General features: G+C 38.8%; 1 protein-coding gene across 1 annotated transcript in view; it reads right to left on the reverse strand.

The window, feature by feature from the left end:
- Positions 1-17,229, reverse strand: part of SNX25 (sorting nexin 25) — a 93,686-nt gene that overhangs the window by 26,845 nt on the left and 49,612 nt on the right. The window contains exons 8-11 of the mRNA XM_035557944.2: positions 11,072-11,203; positions 9,241-9,516; positions 5,168-5,323; positions 1,583-1,714 (exon numbers count right to left, since the gene is read on the reverse strand). Coding sequence (XP_035413837.1) covers positions 1,583-1,714; positions 5,168-5,323; positions 9,241-9,516; positions 11,072-11,203 — 696 coding nt within the window. The remainder of the gene's footprint in view (positions 1-1,582; positions 1,715-5,167; positions 5,324-9,240; positions 9,517-11,071; positions 11,204-17,229) is intronic.

Here is a 17,229-nt window from a genome sequence, read left to right on the forward strand (position 1 = left end):
CTCTGAAACAGTCTTCTTCAGACAGGGGAGACAGAACGTCTGCTAAAATATGAAACAATATGAAAGTCCAAAACCACTAAAGGGAAGTAAAGCACATTAGTTTACATAGCTGTGAGTTTTATACCTGCTGGTACGGGAGATGTGACTCAGACAGAGTCTAATTCCAGGGGACATGCAGAACGAAGGGGACCTTTCATGGGGACCTTATCACAGGTCCCCTTCATTCTGCATGTTTCTGTAGTCTTTTTTTCAACCTCTATCAAACAGCCAAAACACCGAGTCTCCAAATATGTTTGTTGTTTTTGTGGGGTTTTTTTAATCAGAAACATCAGTTACCACACAACTCTTATGGGTTACACTATTCATATCATTTTTATTTATTTTTTTTCAAATAGTGCATTTTTATGACTCAAAGCTTTAAAGACTGCAAGATTCACCTGAGAGAGAATACAGGCTAAGGGGGGACACATACATTTTTCCAAGCCATAAGTAATTCTAGATTTTTGTGCATTATCCATTAACTGCATTAGTAAATCAGTTTAAAAGGTTGATGACAGGCTATTATACTTTTCAGCTCCAATTCTACAGCAACATTTACCTTTACTAAGCTTCTCTGCAAAGAACGCAGGGCCACCAAATTTCTCTCTCTCAAATCACAGACCAAAACGTTGGGATTAGCAAAAGCGTATTTTGCAGATAGGAGGACAATGTCACCTACTCATGTTCCTGAAATCATCAACTGTGGCCAGAACATTCCCAAGCAATTAATTAACATGGAAAAGCACGACATTAATATTTTCTCCAGCCTACCCTTTGAAGCACAGAGCTGCAAACAGCACAATTAATACAAGCCTACATTTAATTATCTAATCCAGTACTTCTTGTAAAATACAGTTAAGGCACTAACTCATTATAATTTTCTCCCAGTTTCTCTCACATTTAGCAGAACCACATATTCATTTAGCAATAAAGGAGATACTGGACAGTTCTGGATTGGGACCCTTACCAGAAAGCTGCTGTTCCACAGTTCTGCTGCACATGACGCTGCTGTTTTTTAAAATACAGCTTTAAAAGTTGCATAGGACACTTAAATTAAGAGCTTCAACTGTTCTAAACAGCATTAAAACAAACCCAGAAACTCACACAATGAGAATGTAGTTCTTAAAATAGCACATTGCCTTTTCAACCTGTTGAATTTCTTCATTTACAGTCAGTGAGTTTTGAGGCATACTGAAGAGACAACTGTGCTCAAGTATGACAGCATGGTAATATAACATGAGGCAGCTCTGATGAAAAATAATGCCCTTAAGATATCAAATTACCCAATGCCAAAACCTGCTCGTGTATGTACAGGTATTTTTACAACTTCATTACAACAGAGTCTGAGGACTGGAAACATTTGTATATGTATCATAGTACTCACTTGGGAAAGAAAGGAGGAGCTCAGAAGAGGTTATTTCTCCCCCCCCAAGTAAATATGAAGTATACACAAAGGTATTAGGAAAGTATATACAGGTTTTTATTCTTCTCTTGAGCAAGTTTGAACTGACCCAGAAGACAAAACAAAACAAAAAAAACATACCTCGCCTGAGATTATGAAGGCTTTCCACATGCCAAGATTCTCACACCACCAGTCTGTTCTTGCAATGTGCAGCTGAAGGTCACTGTGCTCTCTCTCCATCAGAGTGATTTCATCCTTCAGCTTAGAAACAATCTGCAGAGGAAAATTCATCAATTACCATTGGTAAGAAAAAGCTTGTGTAACATGTCTAGTTATATCTTTGAGAACACTATTCAGAAAGAATAAACAGTACAAAAGACAGGAGAGAGAAACATTCATATGGAAAAGAAAATCATAACTGAGAAAATCTATGATATCTTCTATAGACTTGGGAAATACATTAATCTCAAAGGTCAACCCCAATACTAAAATGGAAAGCAAGTTAGAAAGACACGATTCTATCACACTATAAGGATCAAAGAGGTACTTCAGATACGATTACATATTACACAATTTACATATTATACATTTTATATAAACTTGAAATTGCAATTATTGCAACACCAACTACCAGAGGCATCCTCCTTACCATTTTGCCATTTCAGATATACATGATGCGATGAAAGAACCTGAGAATAGATTTCATTGCCAGTAACTTAGCTATGGTAACAACTACCCAAGAAGCTACCTCTTAATGCATTTTCGGTTTGGGAAGTGGAGACTTTATTCTTGTGGAAATTACACATTGAAGAAGAGATGTTCTAATCAAGACGGCTCACAGCCATAATCTCACAAAGGAGAAATAATGCATCTTAAAACATCAGCAAAAAATAAGTAACCATGCCTACTAGCAGGAGACAGTACAACAAGAAAAGGCGGAAATATACATATAAAATGTGACATTAGAGATGCAGCAGCAGAAGCTGACAATTTAAAAAAAAAAAAAAAATACCACGCACCAATTTTATGAGACTTAGCTGTAAAACTTGTAGCACAAGTGGTACATCCTGGCAGAAGATTTTACAGAGCTATAGTAACTTTCTCAAAATTTTTCTCCTGTAAGATGAAAGATTGTCTACAGAGCAGCTATATGACAACCTTCCAGCATATAGCTAACCTTCAGGATACAATAAACTATCAGAATACAGATTGCTTCATGGTCACCTTGAAAGATCTCCTATAAGCGTCATCCAGGAACAATTGAAAAACACAGAACTTGTAAGGTCCCATCATAAGTAAATAGCTGCTATCCTTATAAAACAAATACTAAAACTTTATAGCACTACTGGCTCAATTTTATTATTCTGTTTCAAAGATATATATTTTTTCAAAGACAAAAATATTTTAGAAGCAAAAAGAAAGCAGGAAAATACTACTTTAAAAGAGGTACAATCCCTTCTCCCCAAGGGTACTGAAAGAATATAGTTATTTCTCAAGAACAGAAAGGGAGCATGTAATGCAAATGTAAAAAATAAATAAGGTTTTAATTATATACTATGTCTTATATCAAAGAAAATATTTTAAAACTGTAATGATACAGAAATAAATGGCATGGCCTAACTCATGCATACACAGTAACACCTGCTTTTGTTTAGCACTTATTCTGTAGTTCTTACTGGCTTAGTAATTCTTAGTAATTCTTTACAGTTTAGTAATTCTTTTTGCCTGTGTTACAAATTTTAACTTAAAGTCTAGCTGGCTATACCAGCTTCTCTTGCAGTTTCTTACAGTGAGTTTTATGTTCACCACTGGAAATAGAAAAGATCTACCAAGTTAACAAAAAAAATGCCTCTACCTCTATCAGGAATTCTGTGGACATTGGAGGGATTTTAGTTCAAAGCAGTCCTGTTTCATTTCACTAACTGTGTCATCCAGTTTATTCTGTAAACAAGGTTTTGCAAGCAGTAGGAAGCACTCTGGGTGGGGAATGTTAAGCTTTGCCTTGCTACTGGGGATAAGATTGAACCCTAGAAAAAACACAGCCCATGCACATTTACAGTGGATGAGATGAGGCTGCACTCATGGACTAGAGGGGGACAACCCCTGTGCTTCAGGCATGAGATACACACACACACACACAGAGGAAGTGGCACCTCAGTCACACATCTCCAAAAATCAGGTTATCTTGAATGGCAGCAGGCCCTGTACAGAAGAGATGCTGCCTGAGACTGCCTGTCATCTTCCATGTCATCTTCCTTGCTCTTCATATTCCACAGAAAGAGCTGAAAGGAAGACTTCTCCCTACAGAGCATTTTCTTTTAACTCTAACAGTATCCCACATGGAACTCAAATGAGCAGTTTTCTTCCCAACTGGCTGGCATCTGAGCTGAATGTGGTGCTACAAGCCCCTTACAGACCTGCATGTTTTGCATGGGCCTCACAGCAAAGGCATTTCAAAAAGAGAAAATGAACAACCAAGAACAGCTTAAGATTTTTTTTTAAAGTAATACAAAATGGGCATGACATTCCCCTTCATATGGCTTACAACTGTGACTTTTTTTTTCTTTTTTAACCTTCATATGACCAAGAAGCAAATTTTTACCTGCCATGTCCAGAATTGAAAAATAAAGTCCCTGTGACAACATATTCTCACACTGTTGACTCAAAAACTCATCTGAAAGCTCTACAGGTAAATGCTACTGTGTTAAAACAGGCATAAAAAAAATGGGACACATCTGTGCCCTTGCCACTCGGGAAGAAAAATCCAGCTGAGGCCATACAGCCAGCAGAGCAGCTGTGAACAGGACACCCCAGAAGAGCTGAGGACACATTTCCAGTTGTCTGCTGAAACCTCTGGCAGAGGGAAAATGTGGAAGGGACAGAGGGAGTGAAGCTGGCCAGGGTGGTCTTGCACACTACTGTCCACAACCACGAGCTCACAACACCTGCAAAGCTTGGCCCAGTTCTCACAACACTTGAAAAACATCTGAACAATGGTCCTGTAATATCATCCTGGGTAACAAGTTGGCCTAAGCAAAACGTAAATCCCCTGCTTCTGCCTGAATGTGTTCTTAAATTGTTTAACTGTTGCATTCTGTAAAGGGAGAAGAAATTTTTTTTTATTTTTTTTATGTTCCAAGCCCAAAGAACCGGAGTTTCACATCCCCCAGAATTTTTAGTCCAAAGAAAGTATGTCCTGCAGCTTTCTTCTGGCTCCTTAAAAGGAAATCAGTCACTGTAACACGTCTTATTTTTTCCCCTTTATTTAAGGGAGCCAATCACCTATTTGGAAGTATGATACTGTGTTGTGCTACTTCAAAGCCAGCAGAGGGAGCAGAACTAGCACATCCCTAAACTGCAGTGCTGCAGATGCGGCAGGGACACAGAATCAGCTGCCATGAAGAATTATACAGATACAGGCGGGTAGAGATGTAAGGAAGAAATCCTATTTGGTACTGACAGAGCAGCAAGACTACGGGAGAGAGGTCGCTATGCTGTGACAAACAAAACAATATAAATCATATTTGTAGTTTTATTTACAGTAACTTTAAAAAAAAATGGAAAAAAATTAGTTAACTCCAAGCTCTGATTTCACTTTTGGTAACAGGCTGATTGAAACGTGCATCAGACCTGTCCAGGAAGAGCCTGAGATGATTGCATATTACATAAATAAACAGACAATATTAAAAAAAAAAAAAAAAGACTGAAGACACCAAAGGTACTTACCTTTTTGTCAGGTTTTGGTGAATTACATATGGAATTTAGAGCCTGTTTCTTATACTCGAGCTTGTCATTTAGCTGACGAAGCTTATTTGCAGCATAACTGGCCTGTTCATTAATTCTCGTGCTGCATTCTTCAGTAGTTTCTTCACAACCGTGGCTCTAAGAATAGAGAACGGGAGTGACTGCATCATTAATGTGAAAAAGGAGAAATTTATTGTTTGCTCCATATCTCCATATGCATGTGTAAAAACATTTATTCCTGATAAACACACAGGCGTAATGGCACATCACTATAATAAATTCTAATAGATATTCCAGCCATCAGATCCTATATGAAATATGAGTTGTTAAAAACAAAAAAACAAAAAGAAAAGTCTCATCATTTATACTGCAGTTCCACATAATTCTTTCCAACTGTGTAAAATGACCTTCAAGCTAAGGCTTTAATATAAATGAGAGTACGAATCAAAGTTTATCTTAAAAGCAACAACAGCTTAGTAATCATAATCAATATTCAGAGCCAAATAGAAAAGCAAACAGCTCTGAGCTGAAAGATAACAAGACAAGGGGAAAAAAAATAAAACCAGAGTTCTAACAAACAGTACTGCCTCCTACAAACCTTCACAAAACAGATTTATCAGGCTGCAGAACAATCTAAACCACATCCTTTCCCTTCATAAACAGATTTTACTGCTGTTTTTAGAAATGCTAATAAAAAAATGTGTCAAAAGCACATATGCTTTACTCTAAGCTCATAAATCATTTTCTCATATTCACTCAGAAACCAACAGCTTTTTCTATCTTGTGTACTGCAGACATGCCAAAAAAAAAAAAAAAGAAAGGTGTGAAGTTCTGTGCCTTCCTCTTTAACACCTTTTGACATCTGTGTTAACCTCCCCTGTCTTACTGCAGTTCCTCAAAGAGGAACGAAGAACTCGAGATCCATCAAACAGCACTGTGATGTAACCACTGTCAGCAATGCCATCTTCCATGATCTTTGAGGTTTGCTTGTGACCAAATCTATCTTAATTTATCAGTGGGATGAATCTAATCTTATGAACAAGGGACAGAGTTCTATGTTGTTTAATGATATTTCCACTAAATAAGTTTTATCTTTAGTTAACATAAAGCTAACAGAAGGAAATCTCATTCTGCAAGTTGTCCGAGTATCTCCTCAGTCCGAGGGTAACATAATGCAGAAATCAGGAGTTCTGTGCTAAGGAATCCATGCCCTTTTCCAGCTCAGAGTTTGCCTGCTGTGTGGCTGAGCAAGTATTAGCTGCATGCCCTGTCCTTCCTCCTGTCTATTCCGCATGGACTGTAAACTCCTTAGGTCAGAGACTGCTTTCCAAGCATGTGTACAGAGCTTAGCTCAGCTCACAAAAGCTTGTTGTTGTCTCCTGGCACTGCAATAATACAAATAATAAATATTAGCAACACTGGACGTCACTCATAACTCCACTGAACGCAAGCATAATATAAACACACTTGCTGGGAAGCACAGGGGTCAAAAAGAATCCGAGATGCTGGTTTTGACACTGAAGAGTTAACAGCCTGGTCACACCAAGTTTGGTTCTAATAACTGAAGGGCTGCATTTAATTACAAAGCAGTAAGGCTCTGCTCCCAGGGGCAAGCTGCATGATTTCTGTCATTAATGTTTCAGCAAAAGCACTGCTGAATCTCTAGGTTTATCGTGAAATGCCAGGACTACAGGACAGCAAGTTACTGCTATTAAAACTATCAAATTTACCAAATAAAAGATCACCATGCTCAAATCTGAGATCGTAATGGATGGAGTTAGTTCCACCTGCCTGCCCCAGCAGTAACACCTCCCATTTCCATTAGGGCTCCAGAACGCAGACTTGGGATTTATTATTTTAGCCATCTGATGCACACAGCACCAATGAAGGAAACGAGTCTGGTGGTTGCAAAGTACTACTTGCCTCTGTATTTTTGTGTCTAGATGCGACCTTTTAAAGGGGTTTTGTCCACGCCACAAAAAAGCAATGACAGATTACAAGGAAGAAGAGTGAGCTTGTTCTACCTGCGGCAGAACCAGCAGAGCCTGCCCTTGCCTGGATCCCTACCTTCTGATTTCATTTTCTCACTTTTAATCAGGGCTCCCTCCAGGAGGGCACTAAATTGTTTTTTACCTATACTGCTATAACAATGAAATTTATGGAAATTTAACACACACAATGCCCATAATGCCCCAGGAAGTGCGGACTTTGACCACCAAGACCCAAACCAAAATGAAAACAACCAGTATTTACTAACCGTATGCAACTCCCTCCTGACACACGATGTTTCCCAGCTATGGTTTCCCATACATGGGCAAAAAAAAAAAAAAAAAAAAAAAAAGAGGCTATTAGCTAGCAGAATACTTTGAGCCACATTTAAAAGCCCACTGGAAGCTTCAGAAGGAAGGCTTTGATATAATTTATTTTCACCTCAAAGACCCTGAAGCCTGGCCCAGAGCCATTAGGATTACTCTTAGTAGAGAGAGATGCTCTAACAGCATATGCAACTTCCTGCTTAATTTGTGATTAAAAAAATGCAGAAGAACCTTAACCATACACGCCAAAATGGCAATATTTTAGTCTTTAAGGTTTCACCACAAATGCAGCCTTCAAATCTGATGCACATTTAACCTAACACCAAGAGGAAGCACAGACGATGCTGATGTCAAAAATCTAATTTTTCAGCAGCTATAGTAAACGTTATCTGACAGAAGACTGTCAGGCAGTCCTAAAGCATCGTGTCAGTTTTTCTTGGAGAATGGTTATTACTGTTAGGCTGAACAAAATACAAGAAAAGAATAAAAACTACAGAGCTCAGTATTTAGAAAGTTCTGGGCAAAAAGAGCAACAGTGTTTTTCTGCAAGACCCAGTGACTGGAAACTAAGGAAGGGAAATTTTTGAAGTACCTACCACCCCCAAAACATAGCTGGGTCAGCAATAAGAAGAGAAAACATGTCTTAAATCTTTTATCAAGGAAAGGAACAGAGGGAGAAATGAACAATGAAAAACCGAGGAAACTCTGAAAATCTGTATGGGAAGTGATTTATTTACAACAGCTCATCTTTGAAGATTTGCTGACATGAGAACTACCGAGACTATAGTAGCTCATCTAAAGAAACTGAAGTCGTATTTAAAGAGTAAGTATGAAAAGCCTCAGGTTTTGAAATAATTGTTTGTAAATGCTTAGGTTGACAGAAATCCTCTGGATTCTGCTCCCATTTTTTTCATTTAGATTCAGATTTAGACAAACTCATATACTTCACCGTGTTCTGAGCAAGTCCACGTGTAAAATGAAGACATTAATGCTGATCTGAAGTGGCAGCCTGACTGAAAGATGTTTGCTAGTCTGAGAGATGCCCTTGTCAAAGTGTTCTAGGATAAAAGTAACAAGTTCCCCCAACCTGACTGATTTAGAGAACCCACTGAAAATACTTGCCCCAAGGGAGTGACCACTGGGTTATTGCTTACGACATTTTGAATGCTCTGTTTTAGTATTTTAAGTTCCAGTGTCATTTTAATCAGTTTAAGCTTCCAAGATAGCCTATTAATTTATTTCATAAATTAATAAAAAGCACTAAGATTCTATTTTTTGCATTACTTTTTCTCCCTTTTTTTTTTGCAACTTCTATTACCTATTCAGTACCTAGGACATGCAAGGTGGACAGGAACAGAGAGTGTCCAAGACAAATCTACCTAACCAGTGAGACTTCCTTCAATTGAAATGTAATTGAGTTTGTATGAGGTATGTTGCATTCTCTGATACTTAGAAACAAAATGAAACATAAGGAAGACAAAAGGCTTAGAAACCTGAGATTATATTTTTAACTTATTTGAAGTTTAAGTAGTCAGCCGTTTTGTACCATTTTGTTTCAAATGGACTGTGAACATACCAGGTTTACCTGACAAAACTACAGAAGTGATGGTATTTATAAATACATTAGAAAAAAAATAAAAGAATCCCAAAGCTCAAGGACAGGATATGCTTCTACACACTTTATGCAGGAACATCTTCACATCATAAGAAGCAGTGAAAGAAACTGTCCACGTGACTCACCGCTTCATCTTTGTCCTCAGGAGTCAGTTGCAAAGAACTTCTTTCTTCTTCCTTCTTGATCAATCTCTCATATAAATCGCTGACAATGAATGAGGGGTAGTATCTGTCCTTTAGAGTTTCGTAAACATCTGCCTGAATTCTGTAGAATACTTCAATGCCTTTATTACCCACAAGACTTTGCTGTATTTCTTTATAAAGTGATTTTTCCACAGGTATTTCTCTGCTTTCCACAAAAAAATTCTGATAAATTTCACTCACCAGTTGAGGTATTTCAGCCTACAAAGCAAGGAGAGAGAGGAGGGAGAAGAGAGTAAGAAATAATGTTAAAAATACTAGGATGGCTCAGGATGCAGGTGCATAATTTGAAGGATGATCAAGTTAATTTCATGCCTAGATGTATAAGCACACATCTGTGAACCTCTCGCTGAGATCAAGCGCTCTGCCTGTGCACCTATGCAAAGCAGTCAATTTCACAACACTGATATTTGTCAAGTAAAGAAACAGCTGTGGTCTAAAATTATCAAAGCTTCCACACCCATTGATTTTAGAATTATGTTCCAAATGCATGTATTTAAAAAAAAAAAAAAAAAAGTGCTGAAGTGAGACTCTGGTCACTGTTTTAAGTTCAGATTGTAGAGTTCAGCTGCATCAGCTCTCCTGTCTTCTGCTGGATAGAATCAACTCTCCCAATTTATATGTGACTAATTAGTTTTGGAGAGGGAAGGCAACAAAAAAAAAAAGGAAGAGAGGAAAGTACACCAGAGAGACATTTACCAGAACAGGAGGCCAGGTATTTCCACTGAGCACAGAACAGCACACAAGGTTGAACTTTTCATTACCAAACAGGAAAGAGAGGAAGTAATGCAGCACAGCCCATGATCATCTCTCTAAATTATCATCTCTAAACTGACCCAAATTAAAGAAGTTTTAGCTACTCCCTTAGTATAGCAGAATGTGCTTGCTCGCCTTTTATTTATTTATTTTAAAATCAAAGCTGCTTCTGCAGCAGAGGACAACCCTTAAGTTCCACAGTGCAACGTAATTAAGGTATGTTGGAGACTTTCTAAAGCAATGGGAAATCTTGAATAAAGGCATTATAAATATTCTTCTGAAAATGAGCAGAGGATTCATAGCTGAAAGGTCATAAAATGCTTTATAGCATCTTTTCTAATCATGAGCAGTTTGCAAATCAAAACTAATTTATACAACTCTCTTCACGGTGCCTGCCAAACCCATTTTATGAACGCTTTCTGAGTTGGTTGTTAGTCATTTCCACAGATCCTAATAACGGTTCACTACTCATGCTCTACAATTTGCTGCTTTGGTTACAGGACGTTATTTGTGTTTTCCAGCTGACTAGAATCTTTTTTAATAGGAGAGTAATGAAATGACAGTGAATTAACAAAATAACACACTTAATACTGAAATTCACATTTCACTTTAGTGTGAATCCTGGAGTTTTCCAAAAAAAACCGTTCCCAGTGCTAACAAATAGCAAGTCCTCTACATACTTGCTCTGCACCATTGCTCCTGGATAACTCTTGCAATGATATTTCCTATCCCTGTTTCAGGGTTCTCATTCCTACTTTATTTGAGCACAAATTACAAGGCAGTATTTTTTCTTCCCTTTAGCAGCAGAGTAACTTAGCTATTTGTACCAAAATTGAGCTGGGAGAATTTTTAATTCCCATATTATCCCTGAACACTAAGAAGCTTTAAAAAAACTAACAAATCAAAGCCACCTAAATTGCTCAGTACCCATCCCATGGTATTGCTATTTTACAAACAAGCACTTAATGTCCAAGCCACGTGGACTTGCAAATTTTCCCACCTTGTTAGCACTCTTTAGGCACTCCACAGACTCCCAAAGACCAATCAAAGCCATCTTGTCCATCCTTTCCATATAGATTCGAAAGTGCTCTCGGTATGAAGGGTTGGCCAAAATTTCTTCAAACTGAAGAATCTGAAGAAAAGAAAAACAAGTGTAAAACCCGGGAAAATACCCAACTGGCACTGAACAGCAACTCTTCACCATTGGTGCACATTAGGGTAACTAAGGCAATGAAACTAAGTCTCCCAGGTGAACTTCCCAAGAACTTGAAGTCTTCCCCCTAGCTGCCCACAGGTTTCGGCTGTACACACACAGAAAACAACCCAGAAAAAGACAACTGATGTGGTTCAATCATCTTGTGCTCTGAAAGATTTACATTCTTTCTTTGCTACTTACAATTCACAATATCAGTTCTGTGGATTTGGAGACAGGCAAATGTAAGCCACCACCCTTTAATTTTAAGGAAGAACAATGAGCTTTCTTCCAGAAGTAAAGAGTCAACTCTCCAGTTTTCATGCCTAAAAGCAACACCTGTCTCAATCCAATGGGAGGTCTGTACATGCAACAATTCGGTCTTTCCAGTTTCAAAGTGAAATTCTTAGGCAAGTCTGTCTTCTTCAGGAGGCCCAGAATAATCCCAAAATGCCTTTTCCTCACATCATTTTATGAACAATACTTCAATTACTCATAGCCACTCAATCTGAAATTAATTTTGAAACTCTGTGCTTCATTTTCAACTCACTTGGCTTCTCTGTATTTGCTATTTGACATGGAATCTCACGTGGACATATCATAAGCATCAGAAAAACATTTCTTCCAGGATGTTCTTTTGAATTTTGAAAACTCCTTTCAAATGCGCAGATGTATTGACCACAGACCCCAGTTTCTCACTGTATGTGTAAAACATCTATATTCATCAACAGTATTTCGAAGTCACATTAAAATATATAACATAAAATATGTAACAGACACAGCGCAGCCCAAGCAGCTCATCTGATTTCTTGGCTAAAGCATCACATTAGACTGGTCAGCTTCTGCACCACACATCCCCTGCAACATGAACCTTTTTCAGATAAAACTATGTTCTTTTTTCCAAGACCAAAGGCCTTGTTCAATCTTGCATTAGAATTCATACAAGTTTATATTTATAAAGCAAATAATTGATGTTTCCAACAGATTCAAACCACTCAGAGTAATTCCTTCATATTACTCTTACCAGTACTTACCATCCCCTACGTACATGCCATCTGTACTTTTTACCAGCAATTATTTAACATTTTATTCTAAAATAAAAACCAGACTGGTCAAATGTCTATCTATGTCTAATTCATTTTTTTCCTATGTTGTCAGGACAACATTTTTAATCTACCTGAATGGTCACATTGCATAAAGTAATGCTTTAGATCAACCAGAATGTACATTTAAAGTATTTTGCTTCCAGGGTTAAAAAAAAAAAAAAAAAAAAAGTGTCAACTTGAAAGTTATGCTCATTATTTCAACACAGCATCCTGGTGCACTGAGACTCAGCATCTGATCCAGTCTAATAAATGAGATGATAATGTCTTCTCTCAACTTCTGTTGAGAACTTGTGTTAAAGCACAGCATTACTCCTTGACATAACACATCCATTCAGAGGACAGTAAAGGAGTTCTTGCAATTGCTTTGCCTACTACAGTCAGGAATTATTTTAATCCCCTTGTCTCCAAACATAAAGCAAGGTCTAACTCCTTGCCTTCACCTCTCTAGCTTCTTCCCATCTCTTACGGGGAAAATCTCTTCACCTGATGTGCCCACAGAGCACCATGCATCCCAGAAACTAATGGACTAAATTCAACTGCACAGACTCTCTACAGTTAGAGAAGTGTTGTTTCTTAAAAAAAAAAAATTAAAAAAAAAAAGTGAGTTTTAAGAATTTACAAGATAAATGCATCTACCCTGCTACCAGATATGGTTCAACATTTTCTTTCCAAAAGGTATGACTACATTGCAAAGGTCTAAGGCGACATTTAAAGTCATTCATGAAATGAAATTGCCAAAAATGTAACATCCAACATTCCCATGAGGCAGAGGAGCCAAGCTGAAAGAGGGCCAATCTATTTTTCGCTTGATTCAAACGAACAGCAGCACCAGCAGTTTCCATGCCACAGGCCATACAGCTTTGAGGTGTATCTCAATTACAGTTTGTTACCCTGGCAGCTAGGGTATTAGGTGGCCAGCTCCATTCAACAGAGTGACGACAGAAATCGAGAAGCATATATCAGAGATACAGACAGGAAAAAGAACAGGCTCTGATATGCTGCATAGGACTCCTCTTCCTCAGATGAAAACGATGAGGGTTTAAGTCGAGCAGAAAAGGAAATGAAACCCAGATTTCCCACGCCCAAACAGATGCTGTAGCCAATAAAACCTTAGATTAAGAAACCATTATCCCTTTCTCCTCCTCTACTATTCTTGTGAATCCAGGCCTTTTCTTTCTTTGATGGAAACTCCGGAAAACAAAGCATTTCGCCAGCAAAGTGAACAGATCCTTAACATGTTGAACAAAATGAATATTTTTCACATCTCATTGCCACCAACCAACCGACATCTCTTTCTTTGTAAAGAAAAGCAGGTCCTTAAACTCTGGGGCTAATGAATCTTAGCTTCTTGTGACTTGCCATTTTACAACTAAGACAGTTTTGGTCCTGAACAAGATAAATTCCAAGAGAGATTAAGATATAAATAATTTCTCTAACGTGGGTCTTCCAATAGCTAATAATGCAATTCAGGCCACGTATCAACATAACTCTCTGGAAAAGCCATGCATTTTCCTAAGCTTAACATCTGAGACCCAAATCACTGATTCAAATTTAAGAAAAATTGTTTGCTGAAGTCAAGCTGCACAGGAGGGAATCACATACACATTCACGTGCCCAATTACTGACACAAGTCATTTTTTAATAAGCCAAGCTAAAGAAGGCTCTTTAAAAACTGTAGCCAGCTATTTTTGGCTGAAACAGCTCCTCCAAATTTTGAGCAGCGTTTAAATAAATTCTGTTTGTCTCAGTTGAAAAGCTCATTTTCATCTTCAAAGTTCCTCAGTGGTAGTCACGTGCCATTCCTCCTCTGCATCCTTCACCATATGAGTACCATCTGGACTTGGCTTGCTCTGAGCTTAAGAGCTATTCAGGTACATGAATAAAACAAACATCTGTCCGTCAGAGTTCACTCCTTGAACATCCTCCCTGAACAACACAGAGACAGCTTTGCTGAAACTAGGCTTACTGTCATAACAGAGAATGTCAGTCTGTGAAAAAGAGGAATATAGAGATGGCAATTCAAAGACTAGTCTGTGGTTTAGCTGCTTTTGCTGTACATCATCATACTCTATACTTCGCTCTACAACTACCTTAAAGGAGGCTTAAAGTGATGGCGCACGCCATCGCTTTTTGAGTGAGAGGTCACCGTGGTCTCGATACCTACATCATCAATCCCCACAGAGGCTGCCAGCAAGGAGGACAGTTAACAAACAACCCCTCTCAAAGGTAACTGTGGGTAAGTGCTGGGCAGGGAGCAAGGCAAGTGCAGCCATCCCTCCCCTACCCCAGGGCTCACTGCGCAGGCACCCCATGGTATTGAAAGTGCTGGCACCTAACAGTGCTCTTACTGAATCTTCTGCATAGTTACCTTGCAAACTATTTTAACAAAACATAAAAAATACACAGAAGAGCATTTATACATCTTTTTCCTGCAGAAATGAAACCTCACAAACTCTTTTTAGGCTCTTGTTTGATTTAAGGCTAGACTACTCTGTAATTGCCAAAAAGGTTACAAACGTTGGACTATAAACCTTATTAAGACGTCAGTGATAACAAAGACAAAAGACTTGTTCAGGTTTGAAGCTGTAAGATGTCATAAGGTGCATACAATCCAGGAAGGATTCTGTGGGATAGTCTTCCTTCTCTGATTTAAAGACCAAGATTCTGTGCTACTCTGTTATCCTCAGTGAGTGATTTTATGACTCAGTATCATCATGGAGTACAAAGCATTAAGCTATGTTGGCACACGCACGTGCATTAGGGCATGTGTGCACCCTCAAATCTAATAGCCAGTTAGCAGATACAATCTTAGAATTATCAGCCTCAACAGCAACCCTTTGAGTCCTTTTAAGTCAAGAGCAGCTTCTGCGTTGGTGGAAAAACAGCAGCTTTACAGCAGCCACATCCATTCCCTGCTCCGACAGCACAGTAACTAACATGCCACAGCTGGTGAAAGGCTTTGCCGAGTACTTGGAAGGGGTTAGAAATGTATTTTCCAGCAGGTGTTTTGACCAGCATCCCCAACAAAGCAAACAGAACGATTTTGTTCCTGGACCTCTGAAGTACAGAGACCTGGTCTTGGCAACTCCCTAAAGTCTTTCACCGGCTGGACAGTCACAACACCTCTCTGGAGACAAACATAGAACAACTATTTAATTTGGAAGGGCTTGTTTATGCACCAGTTATGGCACAGATGCAGTGTACCGTATTCCTGTGCAACAGACCAAGTTCCCATTCACTACAACCACATTTGCATATGAGTAACTCTAACAGCTGATAACTGCTCCACAGAGTCAGATCAGAGGAATTCTGCTTCACATCACAGTGAAAATCTGATCAGTCACCAGTTAAGTCGGCATCTATCCAAGGACTGTGGTGGAAGCAGGCTCTTCTGCAGGAGTTTCAGCCTAGTCCTTGACAGCAGAGTTAAGAACACAGACTGCCTCTGCCTCAAAAAGCTTTCAGATGATTTCTGGGTGGAATTTTCCTCGCTATTTCACAGCTAGTCAAGGATCAGATCGCTCAGAGCTCCTTTTACCACTGATGGTTCATAGAATGGCTACACTAAGGAGATACTGCAGCTCCACACATCGAGCATCACAGATGCTGTTATTTGGATGTTGTACAGAACACAACAGACCAAACAAATCATTTGCTAAATGAACGCAGACAAGAAGAACTCAATTAAGTTACTGCAGTACTGTGCAAGTACAGTTTCCAAGAAAAAGAACTAAAACTGCACTGACCAGGAGCAGATTAGAAGAGATGATTTATATTTTACACTAATTAAAACTGCATTTTTTCTGGAAGCAAATCTGACACCCGGGGCAGAGTATAAATCAGTATCAGAGCTAATGACAGAAATCAGATTCAGATGGTAGCTGGTTTTGGTTTGGTTTGGTTTTTTTTGGGGTTTTAAACATTTGGTTATAATTTACACATTAAGGATAATGAGGTAATTGAAACATGCAAAATCTATACAATCCCAAGACTTTTACATATTTATCGAAGAGAAAACCAACACTGTTTTTCAATTACCTTGTGCCGTAAAAGGAATAAAAAAATATTTCAGATCACATCTTTTTGTTTCATTAATCTGTAACAGGAGAACACTGACAGCTCCAAATAATCCATCTCCAAATTTAAGACCATAATGAGAACATGCATTAAAGACTTACCGGCAATGCTATTACTGCCCTGCAACCACAAGGGGAAGCTTTCTGTAGGATGCAGAAATGCAACCAAAACACACGGCTAAGGCCACTAGTCCGTTTGTCCTTTGCTCAGTTAGTACCAAAAATTCCCCAAAGTTACTAATGCATTCAAGCTTCTGTACTACACTTACATAAAATAAAAATCCAAAACCACTATCAGTAAATGCCTGTTTCTGACCTATTTCATACATGTTACAGAAAGGCAAACTTCCAGTTTCTGCTGCACAAGCTGGCTATTCTGCGGGTTAAGCACTGGCCTAACAGCAAGCTGGCACACCCAGACTCTAAGGAGCGGTGATGGGCCTCCAGCAGCAGCATACCCACATTAGCTTATCTACTAAAGCCTTTCCCCTTTTGCTGTGAAAAGCCCAAGTATTTGATCAATACTGTCCACGTAGAAGGGGCCGGTATCCAAAGTAGCACTGGCAGCCTTGAAGAGCTCAGACAGCAGCTGCTGGAAAACAGGCAGTGGATGGGAAGAAATGACAATGGAGAAAGCTTCCATTCCACAGCCAAGCCCTGGGCTTTCCTCTGTGCTCAGAGAAGACCATTGTGGCCTCTGTCTCTAATCCAGCCACCTTGAGCCTCTTTCCTCGTCCCACAGAGTTGGGAATAACAGAACAAAGAAGCAAATTCCCTATTTACT

Source organism: Cygnus atratus, chromosome 4, assembly GCF_013377495.2.
Source record: "Cygnus atratus isolate AKBS03 ecotype Queensland, Australia chromosome 4, CAtr_DNAZoo_HiC_assembly, whole genome shotgun sequence".
Lineage (NCBI taxonomy): Eukaryota > Metazoa > Chordata > Aves > Anseriformes > Anatidae > Cygnus > Cygnus atratus.